This window comes from Sphaerodactylus townsendi, linkage group LG02 (genome assembly GCF_021028975.2).
Source record: "Sphaerodactylus townsendi isolate TG3544 linkage group LG02, MPM_Stown_v2.3, whole genome shotgun sequence".
In the NCBI taxonomy this organism is placed as follows: Eukaryota; Metazoa; Chordata; class Lepidosauria; order Squamata; family Sphaerodactylidae; genus Sphaerodactylus; species Sphaerodactylus townsendi.
In genome coordinates this window covers 68,147,554-68,171,659 of record NC_059426.1, presented here as the reverse complement: position 1 = coordinate 68,171,659, position 24,106 = coordinate 68,147,554, and the positions used below count along the sequence as shown (strand labels likewise).

Here is a 24,106-nt window from a genome sequence, read left to right as displayed (position 1 = left end):
CTTCCATTCTTGCCATTTGTCTGCTGAAAATCACATCCTTCACTCCCGAGCTGTTTCCAACCCATGGAGGAAAAATGCAGCTTGGGGGATGATAACTATGAGGGAAAGTAGCATGAAGGACAGCAGCCTTTCGTCCACTCCTGATTTCTGTTGCAGCTCTTTAAGGCTGCTGTTCTGTTAATAAAACACCAAATCCTTGAAAATTAAGGAAACATGCCATTGTGCATCATATAGTCCCCCCCCCCCCCACCACATCCTCTGGCCTGAACTGGATACTGAATAACTAAATGTATCTCAGATAAGGAAGTCTTTGCGCTGGACAGATGAGTCGCAGGCATCTCTTGGCAATCCTTGGTAGGAAACAGAATGAGTTTGCCAAGCTTTGCAAGCCTGTAGCCTTCATTACGTCCAGTATGTGCCTCTTAGGCGGAAGGAGAGGTCATTGGCTCAACTGGAGTGGAAACTTGTTTGCTGAAAAGCACAGCCTGGGCAGCAAAAAGGTTGGTTTGCTATAGGCAGACACAATCCTGGGTGAGCAGGGGCAAGGAGTCATACTGGAAGGAGTAGCCCCCATCTGTAGTGGTGCGAACTCGCAGTGATTTTATGGTGCTCACCAGGGCTGCGCAGCACAGCTGGATGTTGGACTTGTTTGGGTAGGTATCTGAGCAACTCCCGTAGCAGTAGTGAAACTCAAAGCTGCTGGGGTGCACAATCCAGTGGCTCCAGTTCAGCTCTTCAAAGGTTATGTTGACAGAGGCCCGGTGGCAGTTGGCATGGGCTGCGGCATCATCTGAGGGCCTCTGCAGCAGGTTGAGGGCAGCTGACGGCCTCAGCACCAAGGAGCGTGGGGCCCGATCACGGCTCTTGGGTTTGGTGGTAGCCACAAGGAAGGGCATCTTTTCAGCATCTGCCATGCAAGGGCAGCCAGGGCAGCAAATTAAAAGCATAAATATCTTCTGGTCAAAATAAGGTAAGAAGGAGTTGCTGAAGTGGAAGACTGTCCAGCCCTCCGAGGCTGGCACCGCCATGGTGTCCACTGGGACCCGGCCTTCTTTGGAGAGCTTCAGGATCTCAGCCCCTGGTGTGGAGCTGTTAGATGCTTCATCTGATAGACTGCTGCTATGCACTTTCACAGGCCCCGTGTAGAACCACAGCTGGGCTGATGTCACCAGACGGCTCAGGGCATGAGGGGAGGGCTGGAAGAAGTAGGTGAAAACTCCGGAGTCATCTGGGAGATCATCAGACTGAGGTGGCTCACATGGCACACCTGCAAATGAGGAGAAAGGTGTCAAAAGTGGCTCAGCTCATGGAAATTTGCCTTTTGAGGTACTACAATTCTGAAATCTGATTGGCAAATTGACAGCTTTATCTTTTGCATTGCACCCCCCACAAATTCCACCACAGCATTATGGATCATTCATGAACCTCTTGGGGTTTCCCTGGCTTTTCTCCAATCTTTTCCCAAACCTGCTTTGCTGAGAAGTTTTGAGAAAGATGGAAGCAAAGCCTGGATGGCTGCCATATGGCTGGGAAGGTCTGGATTGTTCAGTTCACATAGCAGCCATTTTCCTGGCCCATGTCCTTGTGACAGCAATCCCTCCTGCTACTGAGGGGCTTTTTTTGTTTTATTAACTGGCAATTTTTTGAAAAATTAAATGTCCAATCCCTGTTGTTATGGAGTCATGTCTTTTCCCTTGTAAGTGCACTGTGAAAGGGATTAGAGACATCTTTTAAAAAAATGGAAACTGGGAAATAAGAAAGTCTGATATGCATATTGTTATAACATATTGTTATAACATCATCATAATATTCAGTTACTGATTAAAAAGCACGGGGAAAGCCATGTGGGGGTGGGGGGGTTGCTGACAGGGGACAGGGAAAATATGGGAAAGGCTGACAAGTGGAGACCCTATTGCCACTGTGCTGTATGGCAAGCTAAAGCAGCAATGGGGATACCATACAAAGTTGTCCCCATGTGGAAACTACCTTAGAGAATGCCCCGTCACATATATAGCCTTGCTGCTGCCTCCACCCATCTGTGGACATGCACACAATCCTGTGTTCTGATTGCCTCGCTCCATCATGGGAAATGTCAAAGATGCAGACATTTATATAAGCATAGACAAGGGCTTCAAAATTGGGTTAAGTGTTCTGTTTTATTAGACCCATTAACTTAGACTGGTGCAAGGGTAAGCCAGCACTGGACTGCTGTGTCACATGAGAGCCTGCATGTTTTTACCCCAGCGGAAGTTGTTGGGGCCAATAAAAGACACTGCCGGATTTATTTTTGTTTCTCTTAACATGCCTTCATATTTACGCTGCAGTGCTTCAGAGAAGAGAGCCAAGCCATTTGAAAAAGATTATTTTTAAAAAACCCTCCCCCAGCTAAGTAATTTTCCCTTTCACAGAATTTATCCCATTGAGCATAATTTTTACCACATTATATCCCTCATCAGAACGCTGCTTTCCCGGCCTGGCAATTGTATTAGGTTTGGATTTTATCCCGTTTCACATATATTCTCTAAACCTGAATAGTTTTGCCCCGCTAAACCCATGGATTTGGAAGCAGTTCTACAGTTATCTGAAATTAAGCCACACTGAACATAGTGGGACTTCTGAGTGAACCTGCACAATGTCTAGCTGCGACCCTGTTAGTAGGCACAACCCATCAAAATTAACCAGATATCTGAATAAACACAGAAGACTGTCTACAGAATGAGGAACATGAGATTCTCAGAGAAATCCCACAAAGAGGCAGCAATGTATACCTAAGATCCAGAGACACCAGCAGTGGGAAATATTTGGAGTGGGAAGGTCTGTTATCATTTTGGTATCAATGGGGTGCCAATCAGGTGTGCCACATTAGTAAAGCAGTCTATTGGTGCCTGCCCTTTACCCCTGCCTGCCCTTTGCCCCTATAGTAACCCTCCCCTCCCCAATAATGTGCTCTCTTACCTGTGGAGGGGAAGATGATCACTTGAGATGTATCTTTTTCCTCCCAGCTGCGGGCAGTTGAAGCATGTCGCCTGTGGAGTCCCCTTAGGCCCACCTGGACACCGCTGGCTTGGGGTGCAGGACCAAGGAACTCCAAGAAATGAGCCTTGACTTTGGCCAGGATGAGTTGCCTGTCAACCTCACTCTCACTGCAGCCAGCCACAGCAGGCGGAGACAGCAGAGCCAGCAGCAGGGTCAGCATGGAGCTGATGAAGGGCAGGAGGTGCCAAGCACTCTGTTCCGGCATGTGCAAAGGATGATGTGCTGAGTGCTTAAAATTCCTCCAGGCTCTTTTGGTGAGCGTATGCATAAGGCTTTGGCAAGCTGAGTTTCAGTGGGACAGAGCTGGCTCAGGTGTGTTCAGAGGTCCTGCCCTCAAGTGCAAAATGATCTGGCTCTTCTCATGTGAGCACAACCCTCCCAACTCCTTCAGCTTCCTGACCTCCTGGCTGAGCGAGGCTGGGGCATTATGGCATTGAGACGTATCTGACACTGACGCAAATGTCTGCCAGCCATGAATATTATCTCCTGGGCAGCAAAACACAGGAGACGTCTGGAATGCAAGGACGGTGCTGCCTAAGGGACATGGCTCCTTGGCAGGATTCCCTGAGGGAGACAGGGAAGCAGTCAAGGCCTGAGGAGGCAGGCAGTGCTGGAGGAACAATGCTTCCTGGCTTTGCCCCCTCTCCAAAAAACCTCCTTGAAATCATCCCATAACTGCTATGAGCAGCCTCACGCATCCCAGGCATTCACATCCAAAGACCTTCAGTCTAGGATTCTTAAAGGGCCTCTCGCTGTTTCAATCACTGAGATTTGTACAGTGCAAGGCCCTGCTAGGTAACATACTGTCAACACGATGTACACCAACATGCACCCACGAGATCATGCTTTTGTATTCTGTAAAGTCCGACCCTCTGGTTTTGTAATCATACTCGTGTAGATTAAAAGTACAAACCTCTTTGTGTGCTTTAAAGATTAACATATTTATTGTAACCTAAACTTTCATGGACTGGTGCCCATTTCATCGGATGCAATAGGGCTCTGGTCCCTGACAGCTTATACCACATAGATGTGTTAACCTTCTAGGGTTTCCACCTTTTAAACTGGTCCCTCTAGGTGTCTGTTTAAAATCAGATTGCTCCGAAGCAGTTATTGGGGGATGTTATTTGGTTCCATTGCATCAAAAGCTTCCATTCCTTATTTCCATTCATTAAACCTCTGCTAAAGGAGACAGCCTGTTTTTCTCCACACCTGTTCAGAACAACAAATCGGGGCAGCAAAGCTCTTTTGCGGCAACTAATACAGTTACCATTCTGGTGCATGTTGAGTGGATTTGTACTTTTAAACATACATTGCAAGTGTAGAAAAGGTCCATCCTTTTCCTTCACAGATTATGAACATAATATGCAAACAGTTTTGATCAGTTTTAAGTACAATGGGATCATTAAATGGAGTTAAGGGCTAAAAATACATATTTCACATCTGCTCTTACCCCTATGCTGTGATCCTGGATGAAGACCAGCTGGGGATAAGGATCACTAGGCTGTAAAGATAAGGAGTCAAATATGGTTTTGGGAGGACTCCAGCAGATTTTGTTTCAAGTTGGTGGGATTCTCCCCCCTCATCTAACTTCTGTGAGGGAAGTGGGATGTCCAGTTAGAGCTGAGTCTCTGGATTATAAAGCTGCCTAGAATCAACTCATTGGTCCCTCTGGCTCATGGTTGACTGATAGTAACTTTCCAGATTATCAGACGGACAAAAGTCTTTCTAAGTACCTTCGACCAGACATTTTGTTCAATTGAGACAGGCCTGAATCTGTGACCTTCTACACGCAAAGCATGCTTTCTACCACTGAGTCACTAATCTGGGGTTATTGACCTCCACGCGAAATCTGCAGTCCTCCCAGAATTACAATTGATCTCCAGGCTACAAAGATCAGTTCCCTGGAGGAAATGGTAATACCACTGAGTGGGCTCTAAGGCATAAGATCCCTACCGAGATCCCTGTACAGGTTGCCAACCTACAAGTGGGGCCTGGAGATATTCAATAATTACATATGATTTCCAGACTGCAAAGGTGAGCTCCTCTCGGGAAAATGGTCGCTTTGGAGGATGCACTCTGGTATTATATTCCTTCCCTCCCCAAACCCCACCCTACTCAGGCTCCAGCCCCAAATCTCCCAACCTGGATCTGGCCACTTTGAATCCTTCTTCTCCCTAAACTCTGCCTTCCCCAAGCACTATACCCAAATTTCCAGAAATTTCCCAAGCCAGAGTTGGCAGCAACAACCACAGTCACTTCTATTGTCACCAGCCTTGCTGGGTTACTAGGTGTTTCATCTTACAGAAAAGAAATCTGAGGGTCCCATTGTCTCCTGTCTGACATACATGCCTACTGTATCCTGGTTTTAGCGCGGTAAGCTCTATTTCATAAAGTACTGAAGAACCAGCCTCTTTCTTTATTCAGTGGTTGATTGCATACATGCCATATGCTATTTCTTAATTCATCCCTTCAGAAACTGTTGGACACATTTATAACCACCCAGGCAGGTACTTTCTCCTCTTCTTTGGCACACTCGATTCAGTACTGGAATTTGCTTTTGTCACTGCTTGACCTCATTTACAGACAAGCAGAAAACCCAGACACAGGCAGCACAGCACAGGCAGAGGCAGAAAACCCAGACACAGGAAGTTCAGCACATTTCTGTGTGTTACACCTGAACTAGTTTTAAATTAGATTGTCAATGGTACTGTAAAAGCTGCAAGTTCATTAGAATGCTGAGACTTCTGTTTTGGAGATGCCACCTTCATCGCAGATACAGAACTACAAATCCCAGCATTCCGTAATGGAACAGTAACGCCGGTTTAGGTCTCCACTGCACACATACCCAGGAATTCAGAGCTGCTACACGCTGTATTTTTCTTACATGGAAAGCACTCCCCCTTGCAGCACAAAGTATAAAACCCCTGAATGGATGGCCATTTATGATGATCAGATGCACAAGTGGAGTATTTCGGGTGCCCAAAATATTTCACATATAGTTATCTTAATGTTCTTTGTGATAAAAAGGATGATATAATAATTGTCAAGTGACTGGTGATGGGGCTGTGACTGAGAGAATAATGGCGAACCAGTATAGTGTAGTGGCTAGGGTGTCAGAATCCAGTAACTGGACTGGGATCTTGAAGAGCCGGATTCAAATCCCCACTAAGCCTATTGAAACTCACTGGGCCAGTCACTCTCTCAGCCTAAAGTTCTTCATAAGGTTGTGGTGAGGATAAAATCGAGAGGGAAGAATGATGCACATGACTGCCCTAAAGTCTCCAGGAGGGCAGGATAAAAACGAACTAACTTTCTAAACTCACTTGAGGATACTCAGTGGACATATGATTGAAGTGATCTTGAGGTTACCTTTGAAATAGTGGCTTTCCAGCTCCTAATTTACACTCATAACAATTATACAAGTTCAACATGGAATGTGGGCTGGGATACACATGTAATGGCATGCTCATGTATGATTGGCATACATTCTGGGTTGGGAAATTCCTGGAGATATGTGGGTGAGAAGCCTGGAAATGACAAGGTTTGAGGAGGGGAGGGAACTCAGCAGAGTATAATGACATAGAGTCCACCTCCAAAGCAGCCATTTTCTCCAGGGAAATTGATCACTGTAGTCTGGAGTTCTGTCGTAATACCATCTGGAGATGAGGAACACTAGCACACATTATCAACACAAGTTTCACATTTTTTCCTGCATGTGAAATGCAATTTGGAATTTAAATGTAGTAAACAAATGTAGTAAACCCTGTAGTAAACATTTAAATGTAGTAAACCCTGAGCCCTCCAGGGGAGGGTGGTATATAAATCTAACAATAAATAAACAATAAACAAAAGCAGTCTTTTTATTTTATTCACTGCTTGGTAGTATGTGGTGCTGCCTTTCAACAAAAGACTGGGATTTCTGTCCCAGGACTCGGGGGAGACTCCGAAGAGTGTAATTTTTCAAGCATGTAACAAAGACTTTAGACTGTATGGCTGCTCAGCATCTGTCAGCTGAGGTTATATTTCAGTCTACCCTAAACTATGCAGTGATACAAACAAGATCTATCCTACGGCTTATGAAACTGCTGAGGCTATAGGGAGGGTGATCCCAAGGCCCTGAAGCAAGCATTGATTGGGATTCTTAGGGGATAGGGTAGAACCCAAATTTGTATTGTCAAAGGCTTTCACGGCCGGATTCAACTGGTTGTTGTGGGCTTTCCGGGCTGTGTGGCCGTGGTCTGGTAGATCTTGTTCCTAACATTCCGCCTGCATCTGTGGCTGGCATCTTCAGAGGTGTATCACAGAGAGAAGTGTGCACACTTCTCTCTGTGATACACCCCCCCCCCCCCCCACCCCCCCCCCCCCCCACCCCCCCCCCCCCCCACCCCCCCCCCCCCCCACCCCCCCCCCCCCCCACCCCCCCCCCCCCCCACCCCCCCCCCCCCCCACCCCCCCCCCCCCCCACCCCCCCCCCCCCCCACCCCCCCCCCCCCCCACCCCCCCCCCCCCCCACCCCCCCCCCCCCCCACCCCCCCCCCCCCCCACCCCCCCCCCCCCCCACCCCCCCCCCCCCCCACCCCCCCCCCCCCCCACCCCCCCCCCCCCCCACCCCCCCCCCCCCCCACCCCCCCCCCCCCCCACCCCCCCCCCCCCCCACCCCCCCCCCCCCCCACCCCCCCCCCCCCCCACCCCCCCCCCCCCCAACCCCCCCCCCCCCCCACCCCCCCCCCCCCGTATCACAGAGAGAAGTGTGCACACTTCTCTCTGTGATACACCTCTGAAGATGCCAGCCACAGATGCAGGTGAAACGTTATGAACAAGATCTACCAGACCGCGGCCACACAGCCCGGAAAGCCCACAACAACCAATAGACTTTGTTTTACTCACAAATGACTCTTCCCATCTGAGAGATGAGAATGACTGGGATGGAAGAATGCCCAGTCTAGAATATTTCCTGTCCTCTGTGCAGAACAACAATACTCATTTTCAAACAGCCTAAGGGTCAGTGTAGATTTGCATCCCATCCTCCTCTTGATTTGTCAAGGAATTGGGGAAAGGTTCTTGATGACCAATAACAGTGTCAAAAAGAAGGGCACTAAGTATGTTAAATGACTATTTTTTCTGTGTAGGGATTTTCTTTTTTTCTATGGGGAGAGTGTGCAAACAAGCAAGTCCTTAACTATAAGCCCGCAGATTCTTCAGCTTGATTCCGCCAGATGGCATAAACTGCCCCTCCTAATTCCTAGCTGTAAAAGTCCCTCTCCTCTCCTCTCCTCCCCTTCCCCTCCTGCCTTTCCGTTCCTTGCCTCTCTCAGCTGTGTTACTGGGGAGCTGAATGGCAATTTCTGATTTTTCCCTGGGAAAATGAGAGGAACAATGTCAAGTCCATGGGAAAAATTGTACTTAATATTGAGTATTTTATTAACGCTGCCAGAATTTTTTTGCTGACAAAAAAGGTAAAGGTCGTCCCCTGTGCAAGCACCAAGCAAATAAAAATGCAGGTTACTGTAAAAAACTAAAGCAAAGCAAAACAAAAAACCTTTATCTGAACAACACAGTCGTCATTAAGTGGGGCGGTGAGAGAATCTTCAGCTTTCTTGTGTGGTTCATTTTTTTCTGCATCATGTCACCATATCTTTTGCCCCACACAAGTCCCACCTTTTGCCCATTCCAAATTGTAGTGATGAGATACTTTCTGATTCTCAGTTGCCTGCCTAGCTCTTGATTAATCCTTGGCATCCAGCACTTCAACCACTGTAATGGTGTGACACATTTCAGGCAACCTGGGGTGCCAATGGATGCTCCACTCTGCTTTGAGGCCAAAGGGACCCTTTGCCTCTCCCTCCTTTGAGGTGGGCTATGCCTCCAGCAGCTGAGGGATGCCTTTGTACTCCTCCCTGCTGGGCTCTATACTTAGCCAAGTCCCAGCCCCCGCTTATCAGCCCAGCCGTGTCATCAGAGGGTATTTTTGGGGACAGCAGCTGCAGGCATTTGAAACGCTTAGTCCCTGCTTGCAGACGCCTGGCGAGCAGGGCAGAGGGAGGCCAGGGACCCACAGCTTGTGAGGGGCAGGGAGTATGTGTGTTGGGGCCACTGCAGGACTAGAAGCAGGGATGCACAGTTTGGACACACTATGGAAAGAGATAGGACAACTGAACAGATAATGGCAACAGGCATCTGGAGAGAAGACAGGATGGACCGATGGAAATTGTCAGACGGGAAGAGGAGAAGCAGGAACTAATTGACGAAGAGGGGCAATTCTAGGGTGGATGCAAGAAGTGGCTTGAAGTTGGTGAGTGCTGAGAAGAAGGCAGGCCAGTCCCCTCACAGCCTGCCTCTCACACCCCTCACTAGGTAAGTGTAATGGGTTGGATTATGGTTGGGTTATGGGAGGAGCTGGAGGGAGACAGAGGTACCATCATAGTACTCTTGGGCTCCTGGCGTGAAGATGACTCTAGAATCGACTGACCCTGGTTACCGAGTGATGAATCTGGAAAGGTCTGGGGCTGGCCATGGGTTAAAAGTAATGGCAGGAATAAAAACCTCCTTGACTTGAAATCCTTGGAATGCAAAGAGGGCAGAGAAACACCTGTATCCCAGTACTGCATGCTAAGTCTTCTATAGAAGAGAAGTGTTTCCCCACCCCCCCAGAATACAGATCACCAAAATCCAGATCACCACTCTCCACGTTACCTACATATGAGGAAATTCCTGTGGATAACTGGAGCCTTTTAAGCAAGAGCTAGGGAAAAGAGAAGGATTTCTGGGCCCATTCTGGAATTCCTCCCCATGTGGTCACAGAAATAACAGCCTATAATCAGTGAAGCAATACTTAGAGAGTGATAGGGCAGGAATGTCTGATAAGACAAAAATGCCCCTGAAATAGGACTGCTGGGGGGTTGAGGTCTTCAGAGCTGGTGTAGAGTATGGGAAAAAAATGCTAGTTGGGAGACAACTTGAATCTCACATCAGTTAAGCTCTCACTAAATGCGTGGCCTTAGGTAAGCCATTCTTCTCCTACTCTCAGCTCTCGTCCATCTGCTATGTGAAGCATCTGAATGCTTGAAATGTCCTATATAAAGTAATCAGGGGCATCATTACCAGCACCACCGTTTCTGTGAATTGCTGATCTTCTGCCCTTCAGACTAAACCATTAACCATCATAGCTGTAGTGGGGGACCCTACACTAGCGTGGCAGAAGAATAAGGTTGCATGGATATATAATATTTCTCTCCACACATCTATGGCTAGACAGATCTTAATCCTAACTCTTCAATCAATCTTTTTCTCATTGATCTGGCTGGTGTGAACTGTCCTGGATGCATGGCCAGAAAGATAAAGGAATAAAAGTGAGGAAGACTTCATGGGGGTGGAGATGGGGAGGAATAATGAGATTACAAAACAAACAAAAACCTTGTGGGGTCAGAAGCATTACTGAGCTCATAAAAATCATTTTCCTGCCTGTGACCTTGGCTTGATGCCACCATGCAGCAGCTGCGGTGCTTAGGACTGGGAAAGATATGGATGGGCTTTGCCTGCTCCAAGAGCTGTTTTTGTTATCCTATTTTCTCCACAGGACTAGACTGCAGAAGTGGAGGACTTTTAGTCTACCTTCCTGTCCCACAACAGCATCTTCTGTTTGTTAGTTTCCTTATAGATTAACACAGACACCATCAAGGTCAGCAATGGTTAAGTTACTAAGAGAGTTCCTAGTGTGCTGCTGTCCTGATACATAATTGATATACAGAAGCAAGCCAAGCTTAATGATTCTTGGTGACATTGCAAGGACCTTTTAGCATGGACCCAGCCAGCAACCATTGTGGTTGCCAGTCTCCAGGTGGGGCCTGGAGATCTCTAATATTATAACTCCTGATTTCCAGACTGAAGAACAAGAGGAGTTGGGATTTATACCCCACCTTTCCCTCCTGTAGGGAGACTCAAAGGGTCTTTTCCTTCCTTTTCCTTCCTCTCCCCACAACAGACCCCTTGTGAGGTAGATGGGACTGAGAGAGTTCTGAAGAACTGTGACAAGCCCAAGGTCACCCAGCAGGCTTCATGTACAGGAGCAGGGAAACAAATCTGGTTCACCAGATAAGACTCCGCCGCTCAGGTGGAGGAGTGGGGAATCAAACCCTGTTCTCCAGATTAGAGTCCACCTGCTCTTAACCACAACACCACACTGGTGTATCAGTTTCTCTGGAGAAAACAGCTGCTTTGGAGAGTGTGCTACTTTTTTCCACTAATTCTCCTCCCCAAGCCCCTTCCTCCTCAAGTTCCATGCCCAAATCACCAGAAATTTCCCAAACCAAAGTAGGCAATGCTATGCTTGCCACTTCCCATGCCACTGCTGTTGCCATCTGCAAAGACTTTCATGTCAGACCCAATCGTCACTACCAGCATCACTTGTGGGAGTTTAGCTCGGCTTGTTCCTGGGTCATTTTAGGGGTTGAATCCACCCTGATCTAGGCATACCATTGGTGCTTATCTAGCAGGGATGACTTGGGCTGGTAACACAGATCGATAACCATCAGTAAGATTGCAAACACAACCAATTTGAAAGCAATGTGTGTTTAGTGTTAGTCTTCCATGTGTCTTTCCCATCTTGTAGTTTATACATGGCTGTAAATGAAATTTAAAAACCCACAAAGCAACCAACACAAATATTACCATACCACTGCAAAGCTACCAAAAGTGGATTTAGGAGTGGTTTGGGGGGAAAAATATGGTTGTGAGATGTCACACAGAGAAATACTCACACTTCACAACACCTCCTCCGTATGTACCAAACTAAGCACCAGATCTTTTCACTCCACATACCATTCCAATGTGGTTGTGTGAATTACGGTAGTTACGAGAGAAGGGTACTCAAATGGCAACAATGAACTGTTCAGTTCTAGCTATAATCCTTTCTTTATCTGATTCTCTGTAGGTCCCTGGCCTCCGTTACATCGTGACTGATCCAGTAATGGATGCCTTTGGAGGAGCCCCCCGGTTTCTTGCCTACCCTCGCACTTTCACAGTGCAAAGTGGCACGAATGCAATTCTGAAATGGCAAGTGGCTGGAGAGCCACGCCCCAGCATCGCCTGGGAGAAGGATGGCTCTGTGCTGGAGTTGCCATCAGGTCGGATGTTTGTGAAGGCCGATGGAGACGCATACAGCCTGCTGGTGTCTCAGGCTGGCCCGGCAGACAGTGGACGCTATGTGTGCAAAGCCAAGAATACTGTGGGTGAAACCTATGCAGCTGCTACCCTCAAGGTGGAGGCAGCAGAACTGAAACCCAAGGGAGATCTTGACACCCAGCCTCCAATCTTCCTAAACAGGCCAGTCTCAGCCCGAGTAACCCGGGGAGAGGATGTGACATTTGCTTGCAGGGTCTCAGGGCAGCTTGAGTGGGAAAAGGATGGCCATAAGCTGTCAGATATCTTTGAGAGCAGCCATTACAAAGTGAGTGTAGAGCCTGGTGACCAGCACTCCCTGTGCATCTACAAAACCCGTCTCCCAGATGCAGGGGTCTATGTATGTCGGGCACAGAACAGTTTTGGAGAGGCCATGGCTGCAGCAGTACTTCTGGTGGACCCTGTGCCATGTGTGCCCCATGATGGCTGTTTTCAGAGCGTACCCCAAAACTGTCATTTCAAGAAGCAGCCAGAGGCACAGGATGATAAACAGCAAAAACATCGCCCTGGGCAGAATGTGGTGCGCGAACCCAGGCAGAATGGAGAAGTGCTTCCAAGTCTGCCCCCTACAAAGGCCTTTACTGTGAACGAAGGGAAGCATGCAAAGTTTCGTTGCTATGTAACTGGAAAGCCCAAGCCAGAGATAGTCTGGCAGAAGGATGGGAAGGCGCTGACCCCTGGAAGGAGGCACCTGCAATATGAAGACCGGGAGGGCTATTTTATCCTCAAGGTGCTTTACTGCACAGCACGGGACTGTGGGCTCTATGTGTGCACAGCCTGCAATACAGCTGGCCATACTCTAAGTGCGGTGCACCTCCATGTCAAAGGTACCCCCAGTGGGGAGGAAATACAATGTTTATGTATGTGTATGTGCTGGAGAAGCTGGGCATCAGACATCCTTTGGAAGGAAGAACGTGGTGGTGGTGGTGGTGGTGGGTGGGTGGTTATTCAGTTTGTCAGATTACAGTTATTATTTGACAGTCTAATGAAGACACATAGTAACGTTGGAAGATAAAACCTGAAAAAGTACAGTCAGTCACTCCTAAAGGGCAAGGGAGCACTTTTCTTATTAGAGTACATATTGTCCACAGGGATGAAAATACAGAAATTTGGCCAATCCACTAAGAACACAAAAGTGTATGTGTGTGTGTGGGGGGGGGGGGGCGGGGAGAGAGTTACAGAATTAAGGTTACCATAGCACAGCATGAATTCGGAGTCTGGGTTCAACCTTCCTCATGGTTTATAGATCAGAAAATGCTCAGATGGCTTTTGACCTATTGTGGGTTCACCATGCCTAGTCAGGATGAACCAAAGAGACAATTACTCCAGAACAGAATGTCACAGTATTTATTATTTAAATGAAAGTAATGATACAATAATGAGGCCCAAGCACCAGACCTGGAAGTCTGTTTATGAGAATGAGAACAGGCCAAGAAGCATTCACATGGAATTGGCAAACAGGAAGTCTTTGAGTCTTTAGAGCAAGCAGCCAGCTTGTGTTTGTAAGGATGGTGAAGCTAGCAACCAGAGTCTTGCTTACTGAAGGCTGTCTGCTGAGGTGCTTAGGCAACCATTCTGGTACATTCCTGAGGGTCTTGCCAGGAATGGAAAATGTATGCCACTTTCCAGTGACAGTGCCCATGAAGTGCTGAGTGGTTTGGGCATTCAGCCAGGTGCCAATGTAGGTGCCAAGTATAAAGCTAGACAGGAAATGTTTCCTATTCAAGGGAGGGGAATATGGCATGAGGGATAGAAGCTTTTAAAGATAATTTGGTAGGAAGTTCCTCCTCCTTGCATTGGGAAGAAACATGGCTCAGAAACAGAAGAAAGGGGAGTTTGTTTGCCAGCTAGTAGAGCCCGAGGCCTCGTTCATACAAACAGATGATAAGTGCGGTGATAAACATTCCTCCCAGACTGCATGTGCACCAGACTGCATGTGGAGATCACACATATCTGAGAGAGTCTCCATGGAAGCAAGGGTTTCCAACTTCCGAGTGGGGTTAGGGTTGTCAGGTTTGGGATGAAAAATCCCTGGAGATGTTGGAGTGGAATCTGGAGACAGAGGGATTTGAGGAGGGGAGATACCTCAGCAGGATATAATGCCATCGAGCCCATTTTCCAAAGAGCCATTTTCTCCAGGTAAACTGATCACTGTAGTCCAGAGATCAGTTGTAATGATAGGAGATCTCCTGCCACCACCTGGAGGTTGGCAACCCTAGGCTTAGAGATCTGGAATGACATTGGCTCTCCAGAAATCAGTTCCCCTGGAGAAAACAGCTGCTGAGGAGGGTGGACTCTATGGCATTATACTCTGCTGAAGTCCATCCATTCCAGATCCTACCCTCCACAGGCTCTATCTCAAAATATTCAGGAATTTCCCAACTTGGAGCTGGCAAACCTAGCTATCCCTTATGCACTCAAAATTACTTCTGGGAAGAGTGGAGAGAGGGAGAAAGAATTCTAGCAAGTGACTCCCTCCTCTCAAATAGTCTGAAGTGGTAGAGACACTACAAATACAGTTTCACCAGTTTATTGTTTGGGTAAAGTAGGCCTTGGTCAGTGAGACAAGAGTGTGTTAAAGGTAACAGGCTATGTCAGAGTCGACAACAGGCAGTTCTGCCAGTGCTTGGGTATGGGGTATTCAAGAGCCTGCTCACTCCATGGGCATCACCCTTAGTTCAGCCATGATGGAAGCTCACATTCGTTGTTATGTTCCATAACGTATGTTGTTCATGCATCAAAGGGAACAAGAAAGAGAGATGGGCTATTTGATTTAAGGCAAAGTGTGACACAGGGGTTTATTTGGCATATGGCATATTTGAGGCATGGACCCCAAACCCTTTCCTCCTACAGGATGAAGTACTAGGCTGAGACTTGAAGCCATAGATGATGAAGAAAAAGAGTTTGGATTTATACCCCACCTTTCGTCTCCTGTAAGGAGACTCAATGTGGCTTATAATCTCCTTTCCCTTTCTCTCCCCACAACAGACTCCTTGAGGGATAGGTGGGACTGAGAGAGTTCCAAAGAAATGTGACTAGGCCAAGGACATCCAGCAGGAATGTAGGAGTGGGGAAACAAATCTAACCCACCAGATAAGAGTCTGCTGCTCATGTGGAGGTATGGGGACTGGGGAATCAAACCTGGTCCTTCTGATTAGAGTCCAATGCTCTTAACCACTACATCACACTGGCTTTGAATGAGAGTTCAGAAGAGAGCAACAGTGCTGATAAAGGGTCTGGAATACTGGTGGGATGAGATTAGAAACAAGAGGAAGCCTTGTTTAGCCTGGAGAGGAGAAAATGGAAGGGGTGGGTAGAGTCGTAATAACAGGCATCAGTTATATGGAAGAAAACCAACTGTTCCCTGAGCCTCAGAAGTTGCGGGGGGAACACCCAAAAGAGGAGATTAAATACCACAAAGATTTTTTCCATCCGTAAGAATAGCCATGCAATGGAACATGTTACCCAGAGAGTTTGGAATGTGTGCATTAATTGGAACTTTTTAAAATGGACAACATATTTGTCATTGTAAGAGCCTGAGTGGATGAAGGCCGGAAGGAAAAATTCCCCTAGAAAGGAGCAGAGGATAGTAACAGTGGTGAAACTACATGGGCAGAAGAAACAACTGGTTCCAAAGTGGCCAGTTAAAATATTACATAAAGTGTACTCTTGAAGCTGCAGCCAACAGGGGAAAATATAATGACATATTTAACACATGGACCACACAGGTAACAGATTTGGTAGAAAAAACTATATTTTGACTGTATCACTTCAGATTGGAGGACTGGGTGATTAAATCATCTCCCATGCAGAGCACTCCCAGCATAAAGAAAACTTGGTTTTAGAAAAAAGGGCTTTAGTCTAGTTTTCCCCTTATAGTGTTAGTCTTCTGAGTAGGAGTGCTCAAACAAGACTTGCATCATTACTACTAGCAGTGTGAACTGAGTACAATAACAATAGTTTTACTTCCTCATCTGAGAGCCAGTGTGGTATAGTGGTTAAGAGCAAGTGGATTCTAATCTGGAGAACCGGGTTTGATTTTCCACTCCTCCACATGAGTGGCAGAGGCTTATCTGGAGAACCAGATGTATTTCCACACTCCTACATTCCTGCTGGGTGACCTTGGGCTAGTCACAGTGAACTCTCTCAGCCCCACCTACCTCCCAAGGTGTCTGTTGTGGAGAGAGGAAGGGAAAGGGAGCTTGTAAGGCACCTTGAGTCTCCTTACAGGATAGGTGGGATGTAAATCCAAACTTTTCTTCTTCATCATCTGGACCAGACCCCCCCCCCCCCCATTATTTGCACATTGTTATCTCTTTAAAATATTATCTTAAGTTTAAATAAGTGTTATCTCTTTAAAATGTTATGATTCCTTTGGGAGATTCCTTATCCTATCTTAATTATATGAAAAGAGGGTTTAATTTATGTCAGGCCTATTGTCAGTTTCAGCTTTCAACCTGAAGCCAGGCAAAGAAAAGATAAAAGGGCTCTGATCTCATGCAGAGTGCATTCCTCTTGCTAACAGGAAACTTCTTAGAGTTTTCAGACTGACATGTATCTGGATATTTTTTCCTAGAACTTAAACCATAGAACTGGACCATCCAAGGTCATTTGCTGTTGCTGGTTCCTGCATTATAATTTCTATCCCCTATTGTATGGTGACAGGTGTCCCTCACACTGGGCCTCGAAGAAAGCTAAAGATACCACATGCAGCCCACTTAACACTCAGCTACCTCTCAGAATAACTGTTGGGAGAAGGATCAGGATAAGCCCCTTCCTTCTTCTGCCTTCCCAGAGACAAATAAAGCAGGGCTGGGCACCTGTTGAACATTCCCCGCTTAATTTCCTCAGAACCCAAACGTAACTGTGAAAACAGTTGTGTTAAATCCCTGACATTCATCACCTCTTTCTCAATTTGTCAACAAAATATTCTCCAAAGATGGTAGGTGAAACTGCTAATATTTGTTAAAACTGGCATGCCAAATGATGAGATTAATTGTTCATGAAGTTCTATGCTTGTGTTATTGACTGCTTCCTTGTACTTTCTTATGATGGATTAAGGGATGTGTGGTAGAGTTGCCAACCTCCAGGTAGCACCTGGAGATCTCCTGCTATTACAACTGATCACCAGACAACAGAAATAACTTCCCCTGATGCAAATGGTTACTCTGGAAGGTGGACTCTATGGCATTATATCCTGCTGAGGCTCCTCCCCTCCCCATAATATGCCCACCCCAAGCTCCATCCCCCAAGCTCCAGGTATTTTCCAATTCAAAGCTGGCTTTGTGTATGACTGTGCAACAAGAAAAAAACTTGATGGAGTGTTCAGCTTATAGGCTTCCCGACTATAAGAAGGGCTGTGTGGTGTTTAGGGAGCTTACCTGAAAGAAGTGGAAGGACTACAGTTGGAGTTGAAATTTGTAATGTAGAGGTGTGGCATTTGGCTGGATGCCAGCACTTTTGTTCTTTCTAAGTAGCAGAACATTATAGTTTCCTGGGCATTTGGTGGTGGTGAGCCTTGCCTAATGCTCACATACTACCCGTAACTCAGTCTTTTTCTGTCTCTTATAGAACCTCGGCTGCGGTTCCAGGTGCCCTTGGTGGATGTGGAAGTACCAGAGTGCCAAGATGCAGTGTTAGAGTGTCAAGTGCCTCAAGAGACCATCCCTACAGTGTGGTATCTTGAAGACAAACGCCTGCAGCCCAGTCCCAAGTATCTGATGGAAGAGCAGGGCCTGCTACGGCGGCTGACTGTGCGGGATGCCCGGGCTGATGATGATGGCATTTACTTGTGTGAGATGGAGGGCAAGGGCCGCAGTGTTGGAGAACTCTCAGTTCACGGTGAGAAACATTTGGAGAGTTATTTGCCAGGGTTATTTGAGTAGCAATTTTGTTGAGGGCTCCCACGGCTGTCATAATTGCCTAACTCTTTCCCTCAGGCATGATTGTGAAGCGGCTGCCAAGGAAGCTGGATGTGATGGAAGGGGAGAATGCTGTCTTTTGTGTGGAGACTCGGGAACTTGTGGAGACATCAAATTGGGACCGTAATGGACAAGAACTTGTGGAGGCACCACACACCCTGATTAGAAGCTTTGGTAAAACCCATCTGTTGGTCTTGGTACAGGTGACACGGCACGATGCAGGGGTCATCACTTTCACAGCGAGCGAGTCACAGACTTCAGCTCAACTCCGTGTCAAATGTGAGTGGAAGGCAAAGATGGCCCTTATTGACAGTAAATCATGCTAACCACAGAATCCCTCACTTCTGGATGTCTTCCAGTCCCATAAAATTATATTTCCTGTGCTCTTACCTGGAGCTGATACTTCCTGTAAGAGAGATTTCTTATTGTCCCATCTGTAACTCCAGAATCTTGTTTTAGTTTGGACCTGTGTAATGTAACGCTTCAGGCAGTAATCCAGAGATGGATTTTAACCGATGGGGGCCATTATAAACTATGTGGAATCAGGCCTGACTTGTGTGGAGTCTTGTGTGGAAGCTGTACTGAGCTGGCATTGCAAACCTGAAGACAGGGCCTGGAGATCTCCCAAAATACAGAGATCAGCCCCCCTGGAGAAAATGGCCACTTTGGAGAGTGGTCCCTGCACCATAATACCCTGCTAAGGTATCTCCCCTCCCCAAATCTTACTTATTCCCAAATCTCCAGGAGTTTCCTAACATGGAGCTGATACATCTATGAATTGTGTAGGCTGCTAAACCAATATTATAATATTTGACTCTTATGATTGTAGCTGACTCTATTGCTCCTAAAAACAACAATGGTGAGCACAGATTATGCCCACTTTTATATTGGATCTGTCTCCCAATGGACCTAATTGGGTAAGAGATATCTGGGAGGCCCATATAAGCAGCTCTCAGATTTCTAAAGGAAGAATGGGATGTAAATATAGTAAATGGGATATAAATAAAAATAAATGTTATAAGTAGCAGTGTTAGGTTCTATAGTTACTGAGACATGGTTGAAGATCTGGTTTCCATCAGTTATCATCTAATACAATTATAATTTTCTTTAAAGCTCAAATGCATTTTAGGGGCAATTCTAAAAAAAATCCTTGCATTTGAATGTGGTCACAGAAATTGGGATATTTTTCTAGCTGGGTTTTATCCCATCTCATTGAATGTACACTGATAGGATTCTTAAAAGGATATTGAATCTGGCAAATTGAAAACAGAATGCCTTAAAACTCAGTAACTAGATTGGAACATTGTGTTTGTTTTTTTCAAAATGTGCCTGTAATTGAAATTTCAATTTTGAAAATAGTTAAAAGTAAAAAAAAACAAAACTGAATTCAACCCTTGAAATGTTACCAATTTTCAAATATTTCCATTTGTCTCTCCTGAGCCATGCATTCTGGTTTTGTACTGTGCCTTCAATCTATTCTCCTGTGATAGCACAGATGAGGGCTTATCTTCCTGGGGTCAAAATGGCCCTGGAATGTAACAGAACAAAGTCAAAAATAGCCAATCTGCAAACTAGCTACTTGTGAGACTTCCTGGCCAAATCCTGTGCAGAATGTTTGTACTCAAAATACATCAGGAACAAAACCAATTATGTATAAACCCTGTTGACAGCTATATATGTCAGGATGGTTGAGAGTCCCCTGTTGCCTTTCCATGGGCAACCCTAATGCATTTTTCAAGATACAGAAGGAATATAAGAGCCTATGTGTGTTCAAGTAGGTCCCTGGGCATAAGTCCCTGTGTAAGCAGGAGGACCTTCAACACATGGAGGCAGAACATAGCAAGATTACCAGATGCAATCCTGCCCCCTGTCAAGGGTTTTGTGATGAGGTTAGAGGGTTTGGCCCATAATTAATGTGCAGTAGACAAAAAAGCGCTCATGCAGCCAGGTGTGTACTAAAAATACACACTTTTCCTGACACAAAGATTAGTTACTATACAACAGAATTTACCTGTGAAACAACTTTCAGGCCCCAGGTTAGTGGCTGCTGGGTCAAGCGTACTTTGTTGTATTAGAACAGCTTATGAGGTCTGCCTTTTCATGATAATAAATAGGACGTTTGGAAAAAAATTCCTCCAAACCTGATTGCTGAGATATCTTATATGTTTGATGATAGCACCTAGAAATTTTCAAATGATTTTTCCAACACTGGAAAAGAAGGCTGAGAATTATATTCAAAACATCTCACATTCAGCTGTTCTATCAAATCACACTACTGGGTTAGATTATGAAAAGTTAAATTTAAAGACACACACTGAGATTGATTCTCATACTTTTGGTGTAATTGCTAGTGTCTGAAGGCCTAAATTCCATTATTCACAAATGCATGTAATGCAGCCACAACGGCCTTTTAAAACTAAGGGTGGAGAAGCAGAGGAAGGGCAAAAGTGCATAACCCTTTTTTATATTTGCCACTTTGTCATCCTTCTCCCTGCCCGCGTCAGCCTTACTAATGCATGCTTATAAGTCTCTGGAGTCTTGTCCTGCATTGCAGGGGGAGGGGGAAGGGGAGAAGGAAGTGGCAAATGGTCAATCATCAGCTCCCCAAACTGTCATTATTCATAAAATAGGCCAGACTATTGGCCTGTGGCGCGCGCGCGCACACACACACACACACACACACACACACACACACACACACACCCTTTGTCTGCCCTGGTCCAGTCCGCTAGATGTGCCCTGGGAGTTCTGTTCTCAGAACTTAACTACCAGGCATGCAGAGTCCAATTTTGATCAGGAGGTGGAGGATAAAAGTAACAGCACAATCCACTGGGAAGTTTTGCAAGTCCCAGCCTACTGTGCTCTTGCAGCGGTTCCATTTATTTTAATATACTGCTGTAGGCATGTCCTGATGGTTGGTTCCCCCAAGTTCACCTACTAAGAGATGACAAAAGTTATTTATTTTATCCAGGTGCCAAGAGGATCCCTCCAAGTGCTCCTGTGGCAGCTAGGATGTGCACAACCCGTAGTAACGCTGCCCTTCTGACTTGGTGTCCACCACCTGATGTGCACCGCAGCCCCCCAAGCAGCTACATCCTAGAGCGGCAAGCAGTTGGAGAGGCTGAATGGGTGACTTGCCTTACCACTGATGTGGCCAGCATGATTGAAGTTCCAGGTGATGGTGTGCCACAGGAGGCTGACTACCGCTTTCGTGTGTGTTCTGCCAATCAGTATGGGTGTAGCGGGCATGTGGAATTCCCCGGCTCCGTGCATCTTGGTAAGCCTCTTTGCTTCCTAATGGCTAGTGGGCACCTTCCTTGTATACAGGTGACTCCATTTTCTTGTCTCATTATTTCACTCCACCATTTATATTTTCTATTTCTATCTATATTTATAGAATCTATTTACATTTATAGAACCTACGATTCCATTATTTTCTTGTCTCATTATTCCACTCAACCATTTTCTATTTTTTATTCTCTTTGCATTTATTACCCACCCTTTACCACAGTCTCAAGGTGAGTTACAATAAAACATGTAACATTAAAACAGTGATGGTAAAAACAAAATAAAACACAATAAAACTCCATTCTAAAATACCCAGACACAATCTAAAATCTCCCACACTCACCCCACCCACAAAACCAGAGGTCACTCTTTGGTCTTCTACTCTACCTTCCCAGAGTTCTCTGGAACATAAAGACCCCTTCCTTCCCCTAGATAGGGGCACTGTAGAATCCGTATCATCTTTGCTTTCCTGAACCTTGCTGAGTACCTGCTTGTAAGAAGACTCCCACCATTTGAGGGGATACACCATTCAAGTATCTCCTACAACAGCCTATTCAGACAAGGCCCCTGAATTTGGAAGGTCATATTCAAATTCGTTAGCCAATGTTGGTACTGTACCAAGGAACAGGAAGTGATCAGTTGTACTTGTCTGCATGCTTCTGATTGTGTGTATGGTTTCCTTTTGTTCTCATCACACACATTCAAACTGGCAGAACAAAAATTGAGTCCAGTGGCACCTTAAAGATCAACAAGATTATCTAGGGTGTAAACTTCCATAAAGCTTAATTTGTCAGATAGAATAGGAAAACAAATCCATCAGAAAGTGGGAGGGGTGTTAAAAAAGGGTCAGAATAAGTCAGAATACAGTGGTATAATGCTAAAGGTAGTCTTCTTGATTAGAGCTGGGAGATATGCTTAGAGGTGGGAAATGCAGAAAATTAGCATCTGTAATGAGATAAGAACTGTGCTCCCATTGGCAGTGCATCTACTAAAATTGGATCAATACTAAACTGGAATGAGATAAGAATCCTGTGTATCTGTTCAGCCCTTAGGGTCCATTATCCTGAACCTGCTGATAAATTGAAGTTCAGCAGTCTCACAATGTAATCTCCCTTTTAAGCTTTTCTGTAGAAGAACTGCCATTAGGTCAGCAATAGCATTTCCTGGAAGAATAGCGTGTGCTCTCAGTGAGAGATTTTTTCTTGATTTTTAATGTCAGTTTTATGTTATTCTTTTTGCATAAGAACTGGCCTGTTTGTCCAATTGCTATGCCCTGGTCTCCTGTCCGAGGCCAACTGTCCACTACAGGCCAACTGTCCTTCTTCCACAACTGAACTCTTCCACAACTAAACACCATCTTTTACTCTGTATATATACATGTACTATGCCTTTCAAGCTGGCCTCTTCAATCCCTTTCTTTTCTTTCAGTGCCTAGGGCCCATGTGCAAAGAGGACTGCAAGATGTTCGGGTTCACATTGGCAGGGATGCTGTTTTCTCAGTGCAGCTCTCAGCTGCTATAAATGGGAGCTGGTTCTTGAATGGGAAAAGACTGGAGGAGGAAGACCAGCAGTGCCAGATCACCCAAAGTGGGGTGGACTACACGATGCAGATCAACAATGTGCAGTTAGCAGCTGCAGAGTATGAGGTGAAATTTGAGGCCAACGGGGTCAAGGAATGTGCTGTATTGCATGTACAAGGTGAGCCTTCGATTGAGCCTGGCCAGCAGGCCAAGAATTCACCTACCTGGCATAGAAATACCATCAAACGAAATAAAAGGAGGGTTGGGGCACATATATAGGATGCATAAAATGCGATAAAGTGGATTTTAACCCACAAAAGTTTATGTTTCAGGAAATCACCTAGTCTTTAAGGAGCCACAAATACTTATTTTTGTTTTTGCTGCTGTGGGAGATATTAAATCTACACCCTGCAACTGATTCACATGGCAGCCTCCATGGAAAACAAAACTGTGCTCCAATCAGGAAAAAAAATAGCACCTTCTAGCTCAGAGCAGCCAGCTGTAACCTATTTTCCTTGATTTTGCCTGCAGCTGGAACCTTTCTAGCTGCAAATGATGTCTGAGAATTTAGATCCTTCCATATGTCAGGTTTATTTTCCAAAACGTAATGCCCCTGTCATATTTGTTCATTTTGTGATTTTTGTGATTTTGCTTTCATTTTTGCACACTCAAAAGCAAAAGTGGCACAAACAAATTTGTTAGGGTCAGGCAGCTGAAAACAGATACTCTGTTCATACGACTTATTTGAGGTTATGTATTCATGGGCAAGGGGAATGGAACTGTGCCCCTGGCCTCTGCCTTTCACCCAGAAGTGACAGTGTATATGGTATGCACAAAGGCTCTGTTCAGACCATGGCCTGAATGGATTTATACATGAGATCAGGGCAAGGAAGAGGGGCAAGCAGATGTGATCCAATTCCCTTCCCTTTGTGCATTCGTAATCATTCATATGTACATCAGCATATATGACAACATTAGAACCAATCCCATTCCTTAGTACTTTCTAAATGCTTGATAGGCAAGTGAGATAGTCACACATGGCATGGTAGGCACTTTATATATGGTTTCCCCCATACCTATGTAGGAAAAATTTCATAGATGAAATTACTTCAGGCATTTGAAATATTTTTGTTGGTAAGGAGAGAATAAAAACAGAGGTGAACA

At 45.8% G+C, this 24,106-nt stretch overlaps 2 protein-coding genes across 7 annotated transcripts in view; one reads left to right on the top strand and one right to left on the bottom strand.

Moving 5' to 3' along the window:
- Window positions 1–509: 509 nt before the first annotated feature.
- INHA (inhibin subunit alpha) lies at window positions 510–3,241 on the bottom strand. The gene is made up of 2 exons (XM_048486738.1): window positions 2,956–3,241; window positions 510–1,267 (listed from the first exon to the last, which is right to left on the bottom strand). Exons 1-2 carry the CDS (start codon window positions 3,239–3,241, stop codon window positions 510–512), a joined length of 1,044 nt encoding a protein of 347 aa, XP_048342695.1.
- A 5,820-nt stretch (window positions 3,242–9,061) lies between these two features.
- OBSL1 (obscurin like cytoskeletal adaptor 1) overlaps window positions 9,062–24,106 on the top strand; it is a 66,909-nt gene continuing 51,864 nt past the window's right edge. For 5 of the 6 annotated variants that reach the window (XM_048486630.1, XM_048486633.1, XM_048486634.1 and 2 more), the window contains exons 1-6: window positions 9,062–9,390; window positions 11,966–13,040; window positions 17,785–18,054; window positions 18,153–18,413; window positions 21,106–21,411; window positions 22,851–23,120. In XM_048486630.1, the coding sequence (XP_048342587.1) occupies window positions 12,002–13,040; window positions 17,785–18,054; window positions 18,153–18,413; window positions 21,106–21,411; window positions 22,851–23,120 (2,146 nt within the window). In that variant the 5' untranslated portion in view covers window positions 9,062–9,390; window positions 11,966–12,001. Of the gene's footprint in view, window positions 9,391–11,965; window positions 13,074–17,784; window positions 18,055–18,152; window positions 18,414–21,105; window positions 21,412–22,850; window positions 23,121–24,106 lie in introns of those variants that run through there. The other variant, XM_048486635.1, reaches the window with a different exon arrangement.

What these genes read in the sequence shown, in the direction of transcription:
- INHA (XM_048486738.1), bottom strand. Translation starts at nt 3,241, where the DNA reads ATGCCGGAACAGAGTGCTTGGCACCTCCTGCCCTTCATCAGCTCCATG. An exon ending in GATCATCTTCCCCTCCACAG is followed by an intron (nt 1,268 to 2,955) that starts GTAAGAGAGCAC and finishes CCTCATTTGCAG; the next exon opens with GTGTGCCATGTGAGCCACCT.